We start from the raw sequence: 23,863 nt of genomic DNA, 5'->3' as shown, positions 1-23,863 counted from the left end.
AATTTAGATGTAATTTTATTTCAGCTTGATCCATTACAATAGCTGCTAGCCGTTATCCTATTCAGGATGACACTTAAGAGGGCAGTCAAATGGCAGAGTCTGGTTTGATAATTATACGCTAAGTAAAAGTCATCGATGAGTCCTTCCGGTCGTTTCTCCATATCCTGGATCACGTGCGAGGCCGTCCAGTACATGCACGTGTCTGCCCGTGCACATGCGCATGTATACCCCCACATCCCTCCCCAGAGCTACCTTCCTATTTACCTTTACTTCAGCCATGGCCATCTCTTTCCTAGACTCAGAAACTATAACCACCACCCTTTGCCAGATGTGCCACCTTCAGCCCCGCGATCTCCACCAGAACTGTCTTCAGTGTCTCGCCCCTGACCACGCTGCTCTAGTCTACAGGGCCTCACTGCCCTGGGGTAAATTCCAAGGTCCCTCCTGGGCTTTGAGGCTCTTTCTCAGGGATCCTAGGACAACTGCTTCATCTCTCCGCACACGCTGGGGCATGCCCAGGGACATCTCTTCAAACGTCCCTTAATTTGCTTTCTCCTCTTTTGCCTAGTAGATATCCCCAGAGTGGTGCCTCATGTCAGAAAAGCTTCCCGACCACTGCCCTCTAGACTGCTTTTTGCTGTCATCCAAACAGCTCCACGAAAGTCTATTTTGTCTTAAAGTTTGTTGTTGTTTTTTTTTTCTTCTGGGTTGATAAGAAGGTACCCCTTTCTCCTTCTTGTTCTGTCAGATTGGAAACTGCTTCTGGGGCCATTGACTCTGATGGTCTTTACTCTGTGCCTTTAACTCTAAAATTCATTTACTATGACCCCTCTCCTGATGGATACACCTCATGCTATAGGCAAGAACTGACTGGATATTTTTATTCTGTATACTAGGCAGTTGGGCACAGACATTCAGAGTATAGGCCATGGAGCCAGACTGGCTGGGTTCAAATGCCCACTGTCCCACTTACCCTGTGTGTGACTTAACCTCTCTGCTTCGGTTTCTTTATCTGAAAACGGGAATAAGAATGGTACCTGCTCGCAGTGTTTTGAGCATTCAATTGTTCATTACATATAAAGTACCTGATTAGTACCTGTGGCACATAAGTGCTTCATAAAGTTAGCCTCTAGTATTTTACTTCTTGCTTTTTGCTTCCTAGTCTATTTTCCAGGCATATTAAATGGCCCATCAAGACAATGTCATTTCCATTAGAAATGTCATTCATTTAAGTAATTTAAAAAGCAATTTTGAGAATCTCCTCTTCATCAGAGGCCTGTGCGGGGGGCTACAAAGATGAATAAGCCACAGTCCCCGCCTTTAAGGAACTGGGAGTTGGTGAGGAAGCCAGTGTGGGAAGGGGGAAGTATAGTGTGCAGAGGAATCCTGAGGGCCTCAGCAGGATGTGACAGTTGGGCAGTCTTTCCGGTGACAGAAGTTTCTGCAGAGAGAGGATGGGAGGATGGTCCAGAAAGAGGGAAAGACTAGGGGCTTGGAGAAGCCCACTGTAGTCAGGAAGCAGTGAGCCTTCCATGGGGCTGGGGCCACGCTGGGTTCAGGCTGGGTTTTTCCTTGAGGTTGATGAGAAGCGTGTGTGTGTGTGTGTGTGTGTGTGTGTCCGGGGACATCAGGCAGACAAGTGACATCAGCAGATATGTAAACTGATAAAGAGGCTTTCTAAAGCGTTTAGGGAAATTCATAGGGAGGCCAGGGAGGGGAACAGAGCAGGCTGAGAAGAGGCAGGCAAGGAAGAGAGAGAGAAAGGTGCTGTAAGAAACTGGGGAGGACTGTAAAGAACTGGAGTGAGTCTCCCCAGTTGCCAAATGTGGAAGGAGAGCCAAAAAGGCCATTCGATGAAGGAGTTAGGAAGCCGTGGCAACCTCAGTGAGGGTAGATTTTGCGTTGCAGAGTGGGCAGAATCCGAACTGTAAGGAGTAGGAACAGGGGCAGCTAGGCAAGTCATTCCTTCAGGACATCTGGCAGTGCCAGGAAAGAGTGAGGCATTGCCCAGAAGGAGGGCGGGTTGTGGGGGTGGGAAGCCACTTTCTACCTAGTGAGAAAGCCCTTTCTTCAATGAAAGTACTTACTCTCCGGTTGTTGCATTTCAAAACTGTGTAGAATTTATCGTCGGCCACATCCTGATTCGGAAGTGCTATGACAATGGCAGGGACATAGAAGTCAAATCCGTTGGGTATCACAATTTTGGCAAAGACATAATCTCCAACCTGTAGATGAGAACGTACATCATAGCAAATATTTTGCTTGTTGATCTTATAAGCAATGTCAACATAAGCCTGTTTTAAAATACTCCAAGGTGATTAGCAAGTACTGATGCTATAATTCAAATACATATATTTTCTCAGCTAAGAAAGAGTCAATAGTTTGAAAATCCCCCAGGCTCACTGGGCCACCCCTAGAATTCTGTAATCAGTCTAGGGGAGCCCCCAGTTTTCACGGGACTTCTTCACCTGACAAGGATCCCAGGCTGGGGGGCAGCCAGCAAACTGGCAAGAGTTCTGGAAACCATATCCTATAAAGACTGGTTGAAGGAACCTATTTCACAAGGACTGCCACCCAGACAATGTAAAGCAGCAGGTTTGTTTAATGTTCCAAAGCACACACCTGGAGTCCATAGGCAAAAGTTACAGAGAGACAGCTTCTAGCAGAAAGAAAATCTTGTGAAGCATGCGGAGGTTGCTGGGCATGTGTCAGATGGACAGGACCAACTGTCAGGGGCAAAGTGGACCGGTGGGCGCTCTGGGTCTGGCCAGGGAGGTGCCGACAGACACTCGGCATGGAATCCTAGGAGTGCTCATCCGGTGCTTTGCCTCCTGGCTCCCGCTGTCCAAGACAGCAGTGCTGGAGCTCTGGGAGCTTTCTGCCTCTCCCTCTGCTGGCCTGGGGGCTGGGAAGGATGGGCCCCACGCAGCCCAGCTTTCATGGATGTATATGCAGATGAGAACACGGCAGCCCAGCCAACCTGTGGAATTCGTGTTCAGGTGTAACTGCATTACGGCATCAAGGTCGGGCAATAACTAACTACAACGTCAAGGAAAGCTCTACCTCTGCCCTTGATATTTACATCGGTTTTAATATCATCTTTTGCAGTTAAAGTTTCCAGGGTGTTAGCAGTTACAGCAGCTCTCTTCCCCCGCCATCTGCTGTCTGTAAAGCAACAAGGGCCGCAGGGGCTAATGTAAGCAAGCCTATGCAGTCATGAGGCTCCTTAACAGGGTGTTAGCAGATCAAGGTGCAAGAAAAGAGTTGCCAGGGCAGGGGCCATACAAACAGGGGTCACTGCTTTTCCTGCCCAAACACAAGCTCCCTGGAGGAGCCCAACCAGGTGTTCAGCAGAGGCCCACCAGTGGCCTCGCCATCCTGTTATCCACGACTGTGGGGATGGTGGAAAGGGCCCCAGAAAAGATCGCTGGAGCAGGTACCTGGAGCAGGGGACAGGGCATGGCGCCCCCGATAGGCGTGATGAACGAGGTGGGCACAGCCTTGGTGTCTCCGTACCTGAAATCCACCAGTGCATGGGTGGGGCTCACACACTTCTTCACAACCCCTGCAAGGCATGAAGTTTAAAATATAATATGAAGACAAATAATGCCTATTCTCCTAGGCTTGCGCCATCTTGTTGGCTAATTTATAACACTTGGCCTGTTTAAATCAGCATGCCCCTTTGATTTCTCCAGGAGGTAACAGTGGATACTGTACGATGCATACAGGGGTTGACCGACTCAAAGTGGTGAAGTGCACAGCTCTGGTCTGGACACCGCTGAGCTGTGAAGCCCAGAGAACATGCAGAAGCTGTTTGTCCGTCATCACCAGCAGCAATCCTGACAAGAATGTCATTCCTAGAAATAAATATCCTCTTCCTGGCTACTTCTTACCATCTGATTTCCTTATTTACTTACTTTAGCCATATTTCCTTCTATACTCCTCACATATAGAAAATCAGAGTTGTTAAATTGTGAAAGTCCAAGAAAGTAGGAATTCCCATCATCAACTTTTCATCTAATATCAGATAAATGAAAAGCTAACTAGGCTGAACACATCCTCTGGCTTCCCTAAAATGCACTACGAAAAAAGGAACAAAGGAAAAAGGTGCAAGAAGTTTCCTTGTCTTTTAGCTGTACTCAAAGGGACGATTATAGTAGGGAAAAAAAATACCCGTTTTAAGGTTCACTTATTCTAGCTGAGATTTATTTTCCTATCATAAAAGGATTATAAATATTAAGGAAGTTTTGACAGGGACACTTCCCCAGGCAGTGAAGCTGCAGTAAGACTCCTACTCTGAGAGAGAAATGTCCGTGTGCCCCCCGGGGTCCCACGACACCAGGGCCTGGCACTGCTGCCCCAGGTCACACACTTACCTTGGCCAAGTCCCATGGCCTTTGATGTGGCAAAGAACTGGCTGGTGTTTTTCATCTTGAGTTCATGTCTCTTGTTTTAAATGGCCAAAGAAATGACAACTTTTTTTTTTTTTTTTTAACACACATACACACAACAAGCGAAACCAGTTCCACTTGGTGTGTGTTTTTTCATTGGATTAAAATGTTGTTTGGTTTTTGAAATAGTCTTTATACATTATTCACACATTTGCTGCCATAAACTGACTTTATCCTTTTAATTAGAAAAACAAACACTGCTTTTTAGAAAGACTTCCTATTAGGGAAGCAATGAAGAACCACTCCTAATTGAGGAGAAGGTCATATCCCACACACTGGCGAGCCCCCACACTCCCTCCCAGGGTTCACAGTGAAGGGCCTGGGCTGCCATGACGGCCACACTGGCCAGTGTGACCCTCCGCAAATTCTTAGCCTCTGGGACTTAGCAGAGTCTACTCATAAGCCTGCTAGGCAGGGTTTCAGTTGTTTGCCTAAGTGGAGTAGCTGTGATAGACACTGGATCGCCACAAAGTCTAAACCATTTACTATGTGTCTTTCAAAGAAAAACCCTGCCAACCCTGCTCCACATGATTAGATCTACACTTTTTGGTATCTTACAACAACCTCTTTTTAGTTCCTTCCATTGTTTTCTTCTTTGTACAAGCTCTGCAGAAATGGGCCTTTGCTCACCTGCAGAAATTGGTCCAGTGTCTCCCAGCCCAACGTTAGAACCAGCCTCGCCATGTGGGCAGCCTGGCTGGCTGTGCTCTGGAAGCTGGAGGACCATGAGTGGGCCTGTCGAATTATGGCTCAGCCTCTGCATTTGCTCTTTCTCTATCTAATTAAGGAGCTGCTACCATTTCTAAGTCCCGATTCAAGATCAGCATCTAATTCTGTTTTCCCTTGTGCTGCAGTTCCTCTTTGTCCTCACCCCCAGAGAGGTGAGACTGGGTCTCCTGGCTCTGAAATGTCTCCGGGAACCACTTCGGGGGCCTGGGCTTCCTCCCAGTGAAGGCTTGGCGATCCCAGTCACCTTCCTTGGGTACAGGTTGGGCCCCCCACCTCAGCCAGGGGGCTCTCCTGTACTCAGGCTGGAGAAAAAGGAATGGGCCCCTGTTGAGCCCCTCAGCAAAAATGTGGCCCACTTTCAAGGGTCAGAAGACAGCAGAAATACTCCAAGTAGGTAGGTCAGTTCATTTTGTGAAAGACGCAGGAAGAGTTCTCAATATTTGCTCCAAACAGGAATTTCTCAGGCTGGAGACTGGATCTTTTACCTATGGCTCTAACTTTCTGATAAGCACAGCCCAGCTTAAATTCCATCTCCCGAAAAAGGCTTTCCCTTTGCTTCACCAAAAGCAGCCCTTCCACCTGCCCTACTCCACTGAAAGTCATCTTGCACATCTATTCATCATAGTCTCTTCTCCCTTCAGCCTCAGAGGTTTCCTTTCTAGCCCCCTGGGCTAATTTTTGCCTCTTTGAATTGCTGTTAAAGTTTTTAAACTGCTGTTAGCGTTTTTTAATTGCAAGCACCTCCCTTGACCCCCAGGAGAGGACAGAAGTTGTTTCTGTCTCTCAAGAGAAGCTCTCACATGGGATGAGAGAAAAACTCTTTACATGCAATTCACACTTTCCAATTTAAAAAATACAGTACATTACCATATTTAATCAACACCACAATCTTACAGGGGTTCTAATTGTTTTAATTTCATTCAGGAGGATAAAGAAACTGAGGCTCAGAGAACTTCAGTGATTCTAGTCACATGGCTAGTAGAGGAAAAAGGCAGATTTCAAATAAATAAAAACTTGGGCTTTTCTGACCCCAAAACATGACACCTGAGAAGGTATTCAGTTCCTCCTCCCCTGCCTCTGCCACCTGCCTTTTTCTTCCCTTGTAACTTGTTTCTGTGGCATAGTGCAGAAATTGTGCAACTCAGACTTTTCATCATCATGGATTTCCTGAAGTCAATGCTTCTTTTCACTGAAGAACAGGAAGGAGGACCCGATTTTCACAAATAATGACTTAAAATAATGTTTTGAAATGTGTCTTCCTCCCTGCCTTTCAGCATCCTAATGACCCAGACTATTGGCTTGTCACTTCCATTCTGAACAATGCAGTCATTCCTTAACCCAATATTTCACACTGACCCCGGAAGAGAGTCAGCCATACAGAAATCCCTGCCCTGACTGCCGACGATGACAGCAACAACCGGTCTAGCTCTGCTCCTGTGTGGACCTGGCCTGAAGCGAGAGATACTATGACCCAATTACCCCAAAGCCACCTACTACTGAGATACATTTCAAAGCCAGATATTTTTCATTAGAAATGTTTAGAAGGCTCCAGACAAAAGTTATCAAAAAAGGTGTCACCCGCGAGTATCATGCTGTGCTCCACAAGTCTCTGTTTGGCCTTCTTTTTCACAAGGGAGAAAACAGTAATGCATAGTAACCAGGTGATCTCAAGTAGTGTCACTAATGAGGCCGATGGACATCATGTGCCTCTGGATGGGATATCTTGAGAGGGACATGACATTATGCCATCACTTAGGTAGCAAGCTGTCCAGGAATGCACACTCTGAGCCTAAGCTAACCAAGGAACATTCTATAAGGTAATTTGATCTTACTCTTAAATAACATCAGTATCATGAGAAATGATAGGAAAGGCTAGAGAATAATTCTAGATTAAAGAAGACTAAGGAGACATGTTAACCCAATGTTAACATGATTCTGGACTTGACCTATTCTAGAGATAAAAAATATAAAGCCATAATTGAGACAATTAACAAAATTGAAATATACAGGTAAAAAGTAGTATAATAATGTTAAATTTCCTGGATCTTATAACTTTATTATGATTATGTTAAGAGAATACCCTTGTTCTTGAGAAATATACACTGATGCATTAAGGAATAAAGAGGCATAATGATGTTACCTAATCTCAAATAGTTCAGAAAAAATAATGTGTATGTGTGGAGTTGAGTAGAGAGAAAGAGAATAAAATAAAATTATAAATGTGGTAAAATAAACATGACAAAAGCTAATCATTGGCAAAGCTGGGTAAAGTGTATACAAAAGTTCTATTATTCTTGTAACTTTTCTGTAAGTTTGAAATTATTTTTTATAAAAAAATAACTCTATGAGTTGGGTTGTTCCCAATTAAAGATTCACTGACTTCAGGGGGGAAGAGGGAACAGAAATGAAGTACATCCAGGAACACAGACATGATCATTTAATTTGCCTGAGTCAGTATTTACTAACTAGCCACTCATCCAAATTACTGATTATATGACTAAATTCAAATGTGTATTCCCTCCACACAGACTTATTTGAGTTTAATCACAGCCACAAATTAAAAATTCTCAAATAGCCAGATCTGAACTGTTGGTGGCATGCACTCTCTGCCTCTAATTGCATATTTAAAGGAAAAAAAAAAACAAAACAAAAAACAGGGCAATAATGATTGCTGACATGATCTCAGGAATTGCATGCAGCCATGGTGTCACCTGCTTTCTCGACTTCCCCAGACTGGCAGCAGTAGGTCTTTGGCATTTCTTATCACACGAGAATGGTGAGGAGGAAAAGTTTGAGTTGTTCTACTTTTCTCCAGGACCCTGGCCAGCGAACTGATCCCAAGCCCTAATGCAGCCATTTGGAAGCCAGTCCTTTCCTGCATTTCCATTCAACTGCCGAATTAGCCTCAGACCCCTCTCTGGGGCTCCAGTTCAGAAAATCAAGCAGAGGCACCCCCACCCCCCGCCGCCATAATCACCACCCAGCAAATCTGCGTCCCAGAGAAAGGGAAGGTTTTTGGGCCCTACTCTTACAAAGAAGAGTTTTGTGCCTTGGCCTATGAGCTCATCTCAAATGCTCCAATCCATATTTAATTACTCTCATCCAGTCAGCTCCAAAGCACATCTAGTGAATTTCAAAGAAAATGTCCTAGCTCTCAGTTCTCCACATATGCCTGCTACAACCCAAAACTCCTGCTGAAGTATTTTTCCCCACTTAAAAAGATTCAATGAAATTTAATTAATAAAGAATGATTCTTTTAACTGGTGATTGACAGATAATGCTCATGCAAGACTGGCTGTGTTTCTACAGTATCATCTTTCTGCCCCACGGATCTTCCTCAGGGCTCTCTCCCTAAGCTCTCTTTTCCCTACAGGCCTTTCCCATATCAATGACACTTACGTGTTGATGTCTCAAAAATCTCTATCTCCAGACAGATTTCCTCCTGAGACTCTAGACCCTTATCTCCAATTGCTTTTCTGACAACTTCAGCAATTGGAAGCAATTAGAGATAGGGGTCTAGAGTCACAAGAGGAAACCTGTTTGGAGACAGAGATTTTTGAGATATCAACACCTAATAGTGTACCTACAATTCATCATGCCCCAGACACATCATTATCTTCCTGTGCATACCAACATCTCCTGCACGTACCACTACCATATGGCCCAAGCCAGGGACCTGAGGGACATTCCAACCCACTCTGTATCCACTTTTTTTTTTTTTAAAGATTTTATTTATTCATGAGAGACAGAGAGAGAGAGAGAGAGAGGCAGAGGGAGAAGCAGGCTCCCAAGGAGCAGGGAGCCCGATGCGGGACTCGATCCCAGGACGCTGGGATCATGACCCGAGCCGAAGGCAGACGCTTAACCATCTGAGCCACCCAGGCGCCCTCTGTATCCACTCTTCACACAACAGGGGAAGAGAGCTTCTGTGAACTTCAAGGGTGATTATGTTTTTCCCTGCTTTCCATGTAGCTCCCCAATAAAGTCCAAACTTCTTAACATGACCTTTTATAAATGGCCCCATACTTCCCTCTCTGAAGACCTTTATTATTTTCTACCTTTTCTTTGCCTTCTAGGTTCCAGCCATAATCTATTTTATTTCTCCAGATAGAAAATGTTTGTCTCCACCTCTAGATACATATTATTTTCACTGTCCACAAAGTTCTCACTTGAACTGTACCTGGCTGGTTCCTTCAGGATCACATGTCCCACAAACTTTTGGGAAAAGCTCTCGGGTCCAACCGCACTGGCCTCTTCTACCAACATGCCATATGTACTCCAGCCTCCGGACTCTGTACTGCTGTTCCCTCTGCTTAGAACTCTTCCCCCAGGGACGCCTGGGTGGCTCAGTAAGTTAAGCATCCAACTCTTGATTTCAGCTCGGGTCATGATCTCAGGGTCCTGGGATTAAGCCCCACAACAAGCCCCATGTTGGGCTCTGTGATCAGCAGGGAGTCTGCTTGAGGAGTCTCTCTCTCCCTCTTGTTCTGCAGCCCCCCGACTCGTGCTCACATTCTCTCTCAAAATAAATGAATCTTTAAAAAAAAAAGAAGAAAAAGAAGAACTCTCTTCCCCCAGATAATTTCATGGCTTGCTCCTTCTCCTTTAAGTCTTATTCACACAACGCCTTCCCAAGAAGTTCTTCATTGGCCACCATATTTAAAATTGCAGACTTTACCTTGACACTCTCAATTCCCTTTGTAGCTTGATTTTTCTCTACAACACTGTGTCTGACGCACTACATAGTGTATGTATTTGCTTGCTTGTCTGTCTCCCTCACTAGAATGTTAAGTTCCACAAAGACAAGAATTTTCATCTGCTGGTCTACACTAGACCAGCGCTTTAGGAGTATTACATTCATAGAAGATAGTAGACATATAGTAAAAATTTTTTACTAAACAAATGAAAGATTAAAATAAATACATTTTCTGCCCATTTCCCCTCATAAACATAGGTAGAAACCCCACCATCAGTTCATTTTAGAAGTGGAATACCTTAATACAGCTCATGAATTGTCAGTGTTCTGGGGAAAGCACAGTTTGAGAACCTCAGGTCCCTGATATATTATTTTACATAGGAATCTTACAAAATAAAATATCTACCTGGAAAGTAAAAGCCATTTTCATCACATCTTGCAATAACTTTCTGGCCTTTGAGGGGATCCAATTTTTTTGATTTGGTTTTCTTTGTTGGATTTCCTTGAGGTTTCTGTTGCTAAAAAATATAAAACATTAATAATTGATTTAAAAAATCAACACAGTGAAAATCACAGATACAGTGTAGCTTGGGATTCTCTACTGAGAATTGCACTATCAAAAATTATAGATCATCCATATACTTTGACAATCACTCTGAAATACTTGCTATGTTATTAGGAATAGGCTTTTTAAACCAATATATGAACTGATATATGGGAACCAATGACCATAAAAAATGAGACAGAATTTGCAGTCTAAACCTAATCAAGTTTCGTTAAAACACACAAAAAAAGTGAACCTTTTCCAGAGAATTTAAATAGGATCCAGGGTCTTAAAATATAATACTCAATATATCCAGTATACAATCCAAAATACAACATACTTTTAAAAAGCAAGCAAATATGACCAATTCTCAAGTTAAAAGGCAATCAATAGATCACAATACTGAGATGACCCAGGTGTTGGAATAATCAGATAAAGACTTTAAGTCAACAATTATAAACAAGGTCCATGTGGTTGAATACTTTTGAAATGAATGGTAAAGTACTTGTTTTCAGCAGAGAAATGAAAAAAAATGAAAATCTTAGAAGTAAAAAACACAGTATCTGGAAGGGCTCAATAACAGAAATGATATGACAGAAGAAAGAAACTTGAAAACAAATCAACAGAAATGATCCAATCTGAAGAACACAGAGGAAAACGATTTTTAAAAATGAGCAAGGTCCTTCCTGTTCAAATAATCTGTCCAAAGCCCAGCTCAGTTATAATCTCCCTGGAAAGATTTTACCCCCAGGCAATTTCAGAAAAAGCAAAGGAAAGGACCACACTGTAATTTCCAAATGGTACCATATGAGTCAAGGCTTGAAGTGAATGTCACGTTGTGTCTACTACATGAAGAAAATGGTAGCATCATCTTGATTTGTAGAGTCTAACTCTAAAATCCTATTTTCTATGCTTGTTGAACTGATCATTAATAGAAAGACCCAATCCCTGCCACCCTCCAGGCCCCCTAAAATCCCAAAGCCTCCATTACATCATCTGGAACAGTCATTATTTTTAATTCCCAATAAATGTGAGGACCAATGCTGGAAGAGGAACCCCAGGAAACCAGAAATTACTGGGAAGATCACTGGATAGAGAAGGAAAGGTCAAGTATTACCCCAATACCAAACCAGAGAACGATACAAGAAAAGGAAAGTACAGACCTATATTCCTCATGAATATCGATGCAAAAATATGTTTGCAAATAAATCCAGCAACATACAAGAAGGGTTGTACACAACAACCAAGTATCCCAGGAATGCAAAGCTGATTTAACATCCACAAATCAATGTGATATACCATATTACTAGAACAAAGGTTAATTTACTATATTATTTTAAAGCATGGAGAAAGAGCACTTGACAAAATCCAACACCCTTTCATGATAAAGACTCTCAACAAACTAGGAATAGAAGGGAACTTCCTCAACTTGGAAAAGCCTACATCAAATATGATCCTTAATGGTGAAAGACTGAATGACTTCCCCTTAAGATCAGAAACAAGAAAAGGTACTCTGCCACTCCTATACATTGTACGTGAGGTTCCAGCCAGTGCAATCTGGCAAGAAAAAAATAAAGGCACCCAGATTGGAAAGGAATAAATAAAACCGTCTTTATTTATGAATGATATGATCTTCTATGTGGAAAACTCTAAGGAATCCACCCAACAACTACTAGAATTAATTAACAAGTTCAACAGGGTGTCATGATACAAGACAAATATACAAAAAAAAAAAAAAAAAACCCACTGTATTTCTATGTACCAGCTATGAACAATCTGAAAATAAAGTTAAGAAAAGAATTCCATTTATAACAGCATCAAAAAGAATAGAATATTTAGGAATAAATTTATCAAAGTAAGTGAAAGACCTATACACTGAAAACTATAAAACTCTGCTAAAATAAACTAAGGATCTAATGAGTGACATACCATGTTAATGGATTTGAAACCTTGATATTGTTAATACAGCCATTTTCCCCAAACAGATCTATAGATACAATATAATTCATATCAAAATCTCAATAAGTTTTTTGTTTTGTGGGTTTTTTGTAGAAACTAAGATACTGAAATTAAAAGTGCCAAAACAATGTGGAAAAAGAACAATTTGTAGGATTTATACTTCTTGATCTCAAAACTTGTTATCAAGAAAGTGCAGTACTGACATAAGGATAGTCATATGATCAATGGAACAGTATTGAGAGTCTGGAAACAAATCTCTACACTTATGGTCAGTTGATTTTCAACAATTTGGGAAAAACTTCTACAATTTCTTTAAAAATTAAACATAAACTTACCATATGTCCCAGAAGTACTACTATTAGATATCTAGCCAAGAGAAAGGAAAACTTATATCACACAGAGACTTTTATGTATTCATATCAGCATTATTCACAATAATGAAAAAGTGGAAATAATCCAAATGTCCATTAACTAGGGAAATAGATAAACTAAATGTCACATAACCATACAATGAAATATTATTCAGCCACTTATATATGAAATGTACAGAAAAGGCAAATTTATAGACAGAAATTAGTAGTTACCTGGGGCTGGGGATGCAAATAGAGATTGACGGCAAATGGGCATGAGGGATCTTTCTGGGGTGATGGAAATGTTCTGAAACTGGATTTTGGTGGTGGTTGACAGCTCTGTCAGTTTTACTAAAAATCACTGAATTGAAGTAGGTAAATTTTACAGTATGAAAATCAGGTCTTTTTTTTCAAATCACTACATTGTGGAAATTAGAGATTTTTCCTTAGATTTTTTTTTCATTTTTTAAAAGAACTTCCTGATCATTAACTTATTGTTGAGTTTCTCAATGAAATTCGTCCTCCATCCTCATCAGAGTGCCCCCATGACATCATTCTCCAGCTTCTTTTTTTTTTTAGATTTTTTTTTTTAAGATTTATTTAATTTTATTTGACACAGAGAGAGAGCACAAGCAGGGGAAGCAGCAGGGAGAGGCAGAGGGAGAGGGAGGCTCCCCACTGAGCAGAAAGCCCAACGTGGGGCTCGATCCCAGGACTCTGGGACCATGACCTGAGCTGAAGGCAGACACTTAACCGACTGAGTCACCCAGTCACCCCTCCAGCTTCTTCTTTTCACAGACCATCAAATGCCCCTCTCTTCCATGATACAAAGTGAATATAAAGTGCTTCCACATGCTTTTTGATGTTACTTTTTTGCAATGTTATAGCTGTATCTCAAATAAAGTATTCAATGCATATTTTATGAGTCCATAACAGGCCTTCAGTTAAGGAAGTCTCTAATTTATGAAACAATTGACTGTAAACATTTAAATAACCTCAGATAGTCTGAACACATTTGCTCTAGGGTCATTATTTGTGTTCAGTACAGTTTGGGCTCATTTCCCTGGTGCCCTGATGTTAATGGATTCTGTTGCAGCCATCTATCATTTGGATCTGTTTAGAGATGCTTTTTAGGTTCACCAAAAGATGTGGGAGTATGGTTTATTTCAGGGGAGAGGAAAACAGAACCATGGGCCTCAGAAGTGAAGAAATACTGAACCAAAGGTTTAAGGTCTCTTGAAGGAACTGTGGGATATTAACAAGACTATGCAGCCTTTGATACAAAATGTAAGCTGAATACCACCCTTCTGTTTATGATGCTCCATTTTCAATGGATTTTGCTGGAGTCCATCCTCACGTAATTTCTATTTTTACTGATGCAGTTATTATGTCAAAGAGAATGACCCAACATTACTGGTGGATGGTAACTATTACCTGTTTGTTCCTGGGATTTCAGCTAGAGGAGAAACCTAAATAGTCCCTTCCCACAGGAGCTTCAGAATGACCTACTGCAGTGTGAATTGGCCTCAAAGGGTCAAGACTGGACCATGAGACAGGAGAAATAGAACCAACTGCTGCCCAGCTGGCTGTGTGACTTTGGGTAATCTTTCAACTTTTTGGGCCTCAATTTCTGCATAAGCAAAGAGATGGTACAAACTAAATGACTTTAACATCTTCTAATTCCATATTTCTGTCCAGAAGAATCTAGGCCTTACTAGACCTTTGTCTGTATTACTGGAGAAACTGTCAGACTGTGTGTATACAAAGACAGGGACACTAGCATGATATTTTTGTTTGCAGTTTTTATAACATAAGGGGATTGCAACAACCAGAACCGTGAATATGAGTAGCACAATATTCTATCATAATATCATCATAATAGAGATGCCCACACCGCAGTTTCCTACAATCATTTCCTCAGTGGAAGACTCCATGTAAAGTATTTTCATCACTGATAAAATTTAGAATCTGGACATGCCAAGTTAAATCAGCTGTTGCAAAAACCTCACCTCTACATACAGTTTAACTTACAAAGCCACCTTGCTTCACACCAGTGTCCATCTCACAGACCAAACAACCACGGAGGTCACCAGACAGCCTCTCCACTTCCAGATGGATAACACCCTGATTTCCAAAAAGATGTCCACGTTGATCCCAGAAAGGCAACCTCCCCTTCAGAGTTCATCAATATAACAGACAAGCCACTTACTAGAATCTATGCCTAGACATATTTAAAATTCCTTTAAAAATTCTAAATGAGTAGAATCACAGCATTTAACTAGCCCCCTTTATCTCTAGGTTCCAAATATTTATTTTCTCAATATCCTAGCCAGAAGCTAACTGATAAAAATTCTTTCTACATTTTCATAGGTACAAATCTGTGAAGTCAAAGGCCCGAAATCATCAGAGAGCTCTTTTTTTCTCTAGAGTTGTCACTCACTTCCCCATTCATCTAATATAGAACCACCATTCACTCTGTGAAGACCTTCCCTGCATGGGCAACAACAATGAGCAGTAGCAACACAGAGTACTATGATGTTCATTTGTCACACACTGAAAACGCCACCTAAGAAAATGCCTTTCTAAGTGGCTGAAAAGTATCAACTATCTTCAAATCACTCATACACTTATGGGTTCACCTGATAGGACCATTACAGTACTAAAGAGCTTTGTATACATAACACATTTACTCTGCTTTTGTGTCCAACTGTTACTACTATTGGCAATAATTCCTTTCTGTTTCCACAACATGTAGCTTTATGGAAAGAACTATTCACTGTACACCCAATGATTCATTCAAATCACTGCAAATCAATTCAGCTACACCACAAATTAAGTAGAGTAGCCATGGGAAAACAAACCTATGGGGCCAGCTTTAGTACAATGGTTCATTCCATTGCTCACAGAAATAGAGCATTGGTTTGCCAGGCTGGAGGATATCAATAAGGGCAGCTAGACACACCATCTCTTCCGCCACAATGTTGACAGCACCTTTCTAGAAAGACGATATGCCACAGTTTTTGAATCTTGCCAAAGACTTTAAAGACACTGTACAGTCCTGTTCTTTTCCTGGCATGCCTTCACCTATGTACACCTACAATACAAACAGGTCATTGAGTTTTGGGGGCATTTTTCCCTCTTTTATTAGTTTCAGAAGCAGAATTTAGTGATTCATCAGTTGCATATAACACCCAGTATTCATTACGTCAGGTGCCCTCCTTAATGCCCATCACCCAATTATCCCTTCCCTCACACCCCCTCCAGCAACCCTCAATTTATTTCCTAGACTTCAGTATCTCTTATGGTTTGCCTCCCTCTCAATTTTCATCTTATTTTATTTTTCCTTCCCTTCCCTTATGTTCATCTGTTTTGTCTCTTAAATTCCACATATGAGTGAAATCATATGTTATTTGTCCTCTGACTTACTTATTTTGCAAAGAAATCTATGGAGGATGAGAGTCAGAAAGGGTATAGGGTGAAAACAAAACAAAAACAATAAATAAGGCAACATATCTCTAGGTTTAGGTGCATGAGAATAGTTGCATGCCAGTCACCGTGGGGAAGTCAGATGGGCAGTGATACTGGCAGTGGGGATGTTGTCCACTGGGTAATTTGATTTTGCCTTGTTTCCAAAATTCAGAGAATCCAATTCATTTCCTTGTCAGATTCAATTACCAGGTGATGTAGAACAGGATCCAAAATGGTGCCACCCTCCTTTCATTTATTATTTAATTTCGAGGTCATGCTTTCAGGTTTGCATTGGTGGGGACAGTGAAGTTACTAAATGTTTGATGCTTTAAAATTTTCCATGCATTTCTACGACTTGACTAGAACTAGAAAAGAAAAATATTTTTTTCTGCCCCAAATCATTGAACTGCTGACACCCCGCAGCTCCAACATGCTTCTCTGTCCATGTTTTGTCTTTAAGACCAACTAAAGTCTGTGACCACTGTAATCAAGGTAAGACTTATACGGTGTCATGTATGGTTTGACCTTTCCTCTCTCTAGGATACCTAAATATAAGACCAGAACATTTACAAACTGTCTCTGTAAATAATTCAACTCCCTTTAAAACCTTGGTGAAAAGGACAGGGCCAGCCTGGAGCATTTGTTGACCTTCACTATCTCTGTCCTCATTTAGAGTTAGAGGGGTATCCTCTACCCCGAGAATATCTAGGATCTGCATCCCTTTTAAAAATGGGTTCTGGAAAGAGAATGAGGCGACCTTATAGGAAAATGTGTATCACAATGGCCAACTCCTGTCCAGCCCCTCTTGGCCATGCAGTGACAACCTGAGTAAATGAGTCAGAGGGTTTCTTGTGCTTCCCTTCCCAGGGCATTTGCATTTTAACATGAGGCAAACCATCACACCGAAGGAGTGAAGCTCTAAGGGGAATTTCCTGCCTCAGCTTTGCCCTTCTGAGGAGGAAGCTAAGCCCTCTTGCAAGACCTCTCAGGAGCACAGCAGGTCAGCACTGGGGCCCACAGGGACGCTAAAGATACTGCACATGAAACCAAGGCTTAAGGGAAACACTATGGCCAGGCAGACATGCAGAGAGAATTATTATCCCCTGTGAAGAGTCTTGGACACCTAGCCTTGCTTTAAAAATCCAAAGTGGGGTTGGAGAGTGCTTTACTGGAGTTGTTTTCTCCCTCTTCCTCACAGAATAGTGTAACTGTAGAAAACACACCATGAGAAACAAATATCCCCAGAACTGAGATGCAGTTTTCACTTCCCTCTCCTGAGGGTTGCTTCCGGAGCAGATCACTGATGGGCTGAGCTGCCTGGCTTTAACACTCCTGCCAGTTTGTGCAGTGTGTGTGGCTCCTTAGGAAGCATTGGAAACTAATCACAGGATGAAGCCCTGAACCACAAAAAAGTCCTCTGATCCCCAATACCGTGCAGTACTGGGTTATGGAGTTAACTACTCTGAAAGTAAAATCTCCAATAAATGTTGGTCACCTGGGTGGCTGTTGGTTAAATGACTGCCTTCGGCTCAAGTCATGATTCTGGAGTCACAGGATCGAGTCCCACATCAGGCTCCCTGCTCAGCAGGGAGTCTGCTTCTCCCTCTGACCCTCCCCGCCTCATGCTCTCTCTATCTCATTCTCTCTCTCAAATAAATAAATAAAATCTTTTAAAAAAAAACTCCAATAAATGTTAATCAATAGCAACTCAAAGGGATTTTGCAGGAAAAAAATGAATTTTTTTCCTCTCCTCCACCTCCCCTCCCCCCCTTCTTCTTTGTTTGGTGGTGGCAAAAGAACCTAATATATATGCATTAGATGCTGCATAAAATTATTTCCCAAGTGAAGAGCAAACTTGTAACATCTTCTCAGAGAATATTTCTTCATTGTTCTTTCAGAAAAAAAAAAAATCAAAGAGAAAAATTCGAAATGTTTTAAATATTTAAATCTAAAAATTACCACAGCCTCATAAGCTGTAATTCAGATACTACTGATTCAGTTATCCATATGTTGCTACTCCAGAGATGAACAAAAGCCATATGCTGGAGCAGCTTTTATTTCACTGCCTGGAGTGTGGACCACAACCAGCAATCTACTATATACAAATATGTATCTCACTCAAGGCTACAGTATAAAAATAAATGCTGGGCCTTTAAGAAAACTTTTCAAGACATCTCTGTGCTGGTTACTCTGGTTACAATTCACAGTCACTAGAGAGTCAGTCTTCCTACTAGACTCGAGTATCAGCACAACAGACTCAAGTTTTTCTAGTGGAATGAGGAAGGCTGATTAGTTGTAGAGGTTATGGTGGGAGGCCTCCCTCCTCCCTTTAAAGAGGAAATATTAATGCAAGAATGACAACGGTTCCAATTATTATTTGGGAGCAAAGATAATAACTCTATTTATTCTGACTCCATTTTATACAGCTCAAAGAAATTTCTCTCTAAATCTTTCCAACCAACTTTCTCCTATACAGTGTCAAAATCATGTTTTCCCGACAATGTTTTCCAATCCAGATGGTCTCTCTTCTTTTCTCATTCTCCCAGTTCCACCTCACCCAGCCTCACCTATATCTTCCCCAACACTCTTTCTTCTGGATAGTTTCTCACAGAGTGGAGCACTCAATGCACCATCCCTAAAGATTGTGGATTCCACATTCTTTACCAGTCACAACTTGGAGAAATAACCATGTGTGGCCAGCTGTATAGATAAATTTCCAAGACCTCTTTTAGGGTTGCTTACAGATGCTTCACAAGATCTTCTGTCTCCAAATTTTCCAAGGCAGTCAAGGTTATAAGTGTGGAGAGCCTGTTGGGTCTTTCTGGGCCTGGGTCCTAAGGGATTTGCTCTGGAGAATAATCCTTATGTAGTAAGGAAATGTTGTAGGATAGCATGGCTGGGCTGCCTAGACCAGGCTCCCAGGGAGAACTATGGAAGGTTAATTATAATTCAGATGCCCAGTGGTGATTTCCACCATAGCACAGCTCTGATTGGCCAATGATGGTGAAATTTGCAATCATGGCAATAAGAGGGGTGTAAGCAGAGGGAGTTTTCAAGGGGAATTTAAAATTTCAGACTTCAGATTTTTCCTTTCATCATGTGGTCAGTGAGCCAAGCACCTGTCTCTAGGGATACCACAAAACTAGTGGGTTATGGAAATAGGGTAAGCAATTCTTCAATCAAGCACGGAATGTGACCATGGTGGGTAGAGCGGGTGGGATGATGGTTCTCCGCTCAGGTTTGATCCTGGGGCCAGCAAAGACTGTCAAAGCCTGAGTGGAAAAAGCAAGGTACAGGCTAGCTTAACACCAACATATGCAGCCACTTCTCCCCACATCTGATCCTCACCAACAGAAAAATCACAAAGCTGTACCAAACTCAGGAACCAGTGGGGTAACTACATATCAGAGAACCAAAGACATCCAGACTCCATAACACACCCTAGTGTGGACCAAGTGGACCAAAGTGACCACTGGCCACTCCCTTCTGACTGTGTGTGGGCATTTCCAATTGGATCCCCATTCCTAACAAACTTTGATCACCTTTTGCTACATGTTATCAATAAACTCTAGTGGACCTTAATAAATAAGAGATGGTTTCTTGCTCTTCAATTTACAATCATTGATCAAAATCTTTGGCCTTTGCTAAAAGAATTTATAATCAGACTATATTTATATATGAATCAGTAAAAATGACCTTCATCTGTGATGAATTTTTACCCCAGGTTCTCACAAGCCCTTGCAATCGTGAGCTTTGGTCCCAACCAATATTTTTCACAATAGGAGATCGAGACCTGTTAGTGGGCCATGAAGTCAAACCAGTGGGGCATGGCAGAAATAGAATTAAATATTAAAATATTTCATAATACATCATACATGGTGAGGAGAAGTATCATTTTAAGAAAATAATATACAAAATATCCCATTGCTGAGGGCCATGCCAAGAGTGGAAGGAACTCTGAAGATAAGATACCAAGTAAGAGTACCCCCCACCCTGACACACAATTCATTACCTGTGGATAACTGTCCTGGGCACATGGACGCTTCCCGGAACAGACAGTGGGGGCTTTGCCTACCCTGTGTGGGGACAGGGCAGTGAAGGAAAACCTTAGTCCCTGACCAACAAGGGGGCAGCAGGGGACCCATCAATACCATTACACACACTAAATGTCTTCTCTCACTCTGGAGAAGTTTCTCACCATCTCTTTCTCCTTTCCTTCACTATGAAGATCTTGAAACCAAATCTTCACTTCCTGTACTTACTTTCTTCAGATCTACCCACTCTTCCACCCACTGCAAACTGGCTTCTGCTCCCACAATTCTACTGAAATTATTCTCACTAAGATCACTAATGATCTTCTTGCCAAATCAAATGTCTTGGAGACATCCTTCTGTGTGACTTTTCAAAACTCCTCAGTAAAAACTTTAACAATGGATATAGCAATAGTGGGTAATACATGTTGAGCGCATTTACTGTTGAGACCTTAGCGTTGCACACTGCCCTACATAAACTATGTGTATTATCTTACAACCACCTTTAGGTAGGTGCTTTTTCTATTTTAAAGATGAGGTAACTAGGCTCAGGGGGCCTATGTAAGGCCACAGAGCTAGAAATTTGCCGCAGTGAGACCATACTAAGGCCTGTGACTCCAGATCCAAGGTTCTGCCCACCTATCCCTGGGCTCTCGCATCATGCATTCTACCCTGAACCCCCTGCTCCTCTAACTTTCCTGTCTCCATCCCTTCCACTGTCTCTTCTTCTCTCAGCACCTCAAATGACCTCCAAACTCTCTCCTTAACTCAGACTTCTCTCCTAAGCCCCAAACATGTGGCCTTTCTCACTTGGATATCCCGTGGACACATAGGAATCAAAAGGACCTAAAGTGAATTACCTTTCCCTGAAAATATGGTCTTCCTCTTATTATACCTCTTCCTCTTGTTCATTCTTTCATTTATTCGTTCAAATACTTATGAGTATTGGTACCTACAAGGTACCAAGCACTATTCTAGACGCTGGGAGTACCTAGCATACAACGGACTAGGTCCCACCCTCATTATAGTAGGGAAGACAGATCATAAACACATACATAATGTCAAGTGAAATGTGCTGTGAAGAAAACAAAAATGTGGTCAGGGGTTAGAGAATGACAGGGTGTTTAGATGGGCTGGCCAGGGAACATCTGTGTCACTGAGGAGCAGAGGTGATACGGAAGGGTTAACAGTGTCTGTTTCCCCCGTGTCCAAGACAGAAAGTTTTGGGGTATCCTTAGCTTTGCCTTCTGGCTCACCCCACACATTCACTTTCTACCAGTTCGTATCTCTTTTCTCTATTTCCTCCTCACTGTTCTGGCTTGGCTCAAGGACTCAAAACCGCTCAACAGAGTGTTGCACCCAGTTTGGGTCTTTCCCTTCTACTACACTGGGCCTCATCATGCTGCCAAAATATAAATCTGTTAATGTCTTCCACTTGCTGAAAATTCTTCCCTGGGTTTCCATTTCCAAAAGGCATGAGTCCGTGATCCAAGGAGAGAATTCCAAGTCCCTCGTATTCTGCTGCCAACTTCCTTTCCTGCCTTGTCTCCTGCCATATCCCTGGTGAACATGCCATGTTCATCCCACCTCCCTGCCTCTGCATAGGCCATTTCTTTCACTCAGAACATTTCTCACACCCCAACCCTCAAATCCTACTCGTCATTCTAGACCAAACTTAACTATCCCCTCTCTGAAGCCTCCCCCAACTCTCCAGTTCACTTTTCCCCATCTTCCAGTTGGTCTGTGGATGTGCTTCTGTTGTCACATTTATAATTCTCTGCTAGAAGGATCTGGGTTTCATTTATTCAATACGTATTTGTCTAGTGTCCACCGTGGGCCAGCTGCCATTCTCAGGGCTATAGAGACAGCTACAAATAAGGCCAAACAAGGTCTCAGCTCTCATGGAGCTTACATTCTGTTCCAGTACATCTTCACCAGGCTGGGCCCGTGTCTTCAATGCAGTTAACAAAGCCCATTTTGTGTCCAATGTATATTATCACCTTGGGAGACACCAAGTAGAGAGAAAAGAATGAGACAGGCTCTTCACTGCCTGAAGTCGCCTGTGCCAAGCACAGGATCTGACCTGTGGTCAGAAGTGAACAGGTACTTTTGGATAAAGAAATGATGGAAAGTATTTTTATTCCCACTTTCTGGGTAAGAGAATTAAAAAATAGAACAATTCATTCATATCTTGTGGGCAAGGAACTTTTGAGTCCCAGGATTCCAGACAAATCCAAGTAGAACACACTATCTTTATTCTGAATCACCAGAGGCTTCTTTTTACTCCATCTCAGCAACACTACCCATTTTTAAATTTAATACAAAGTATAGAAAAAAGTAATGCTAGCAGAATCTGCTGTTAGGCACTGTCTCTACAGTTCAGTGTGGGAAAGTCCATCATTTGGGACTTGTACTGGTCTTTCTCCCTGACTAGAATGAGAGTGGGGTGTGGTTGTGTGTTCAGGCACTTTTAGTGCCTAGAATAGTGCTTGGCACCTTGTGGGAACTCATAAATACGTCAATGAAAAAATGAAAGAACAAAGGAGAAGAGGCATGATGAAAAGAAGAGCAGATTTTCAGGGACAGGGAGTTAATTCACTTGTCTTTTTGATTCTTGGGTACCCACAGGGCATCCAGGGAGGAGGGCCAATAGATAGCCACATATTTGGAGGCATCAGATGGTGTCTCCCAAGGGAACACTAAACAATTATTTGGGGAAGTCACTTTGTTTGAGTAATATTAATAGCCATAAGATGCTTTGTGATAAGATTTTTGCATTCTACACAAAAGACATCGCTTTCTACAATGGAGGGGGAAAGTGTGATTTGTAGGAAAAAATAAAATGAAAGAAAAACAAAACAAAACAAAAAAACAGAACCAAAGAATCCAGAGCAGCAAATACGGAGTTTAAAGCCAAGCAAAGCCAATATCACTTAGCAAAGACTGAAACCAAAAGAAATGAATCTCAAAGGTCAGTTCTTTGGGTATATTTTTTAGTGAACATATACTGAATATACCAAAATTACAAAGAATTCAGTAATATTTCAAGTGATCTATTCCATGCCTATACAAACACACACAGTCAGAAAGCAATAAGTATTTAGAACCCCAAAATATTCATGCCCTTTGAACCAAGGATTCTACTCCTAAGAATTTGTCCTAACAAACTAAACCAAATTCACCACAGAAGTCATTAATACATGTGAAAGAGAAGAAAACTGAAAAAAATATCCCAAATGTCTAACATTCACTGAAGAATTAAATAAATCAGGGTATAGTACACACCATGAAATATTATGTAACTGCCAAAAAATCAAACTGAAGATTTGGAAAAAATAGAGAAAGTATATGAGATAATATCAAATAAAAAAGCAGAATATGACATTTTTCTAAAGAAGACATACAGATGGCCAATAGACACATAAAAAGATGCTCAATATCACTAATCATGAGGGAAATACAAACCAAAACCACAAGGACATATCATCTCAGACCAGTGAGAATGGCTAGAATCAAAAAGACATGAAATAGCAAGTGTTGGCAAGAGTGTGGAGAAAAAGAATCTCTCGTGAACTGTTAGTGGGAATGTAAATTGATGCAGCTACTGTGGAAAGCAGTATGGAGGTTCCTCAAAA

At 41.7% G+C, this 23,863-nt stretch overlaps 1 protein-coding gene across 1 annotated transcript in view; it reads right to left on the bottom strand.

Annotated features, from left to right (window-relative positions):
- The window catches only part of VWA3B (von Willebrand factor A domain containing 3B), a 214,933-nt gene that overhangs the window by 11,536 nt on the left and 179,534 nt on the right, over nt 1-23,863 (bottom strand). Inside the window, exons 23-25 of the mRNA XM_035001730.1 lie at nt 10,283-10,394; nt 3,441-3,565; nt 2,088-2,225 (exon numbers count right to left, since the gene is read on the bottom strand). Of these exons, the coding sequence (XP_034857621.1) occupies nt 2,088-2,225; nt 3,441-3,565; nt 10,283-10,394 (375 nt within the window). The remainder of the gene's footprint in view (nt 1-2,087; nt 2,226-3,440; nt 3,566-10,282; nt 10,395-23,863) is intronic.

Source organism: Mirounga leonina, unplaced genomic scaffold, assembly GCF_011800145.1.
Source record: "Mirounga leonina isolate KUSES-001 unplaced genomic scaffold, KU_Mleo_1.0 Mir_125, whole genome shotgun sequence".
NCBI lineage: Eukaryota > Metazoa > Chordata > Mammalia > Carnivora > Phocidae > Mirounga > Mirounga leonina.
This window is presented reverse-complemented; position numbering and strand designations above follow the sequence as displayed.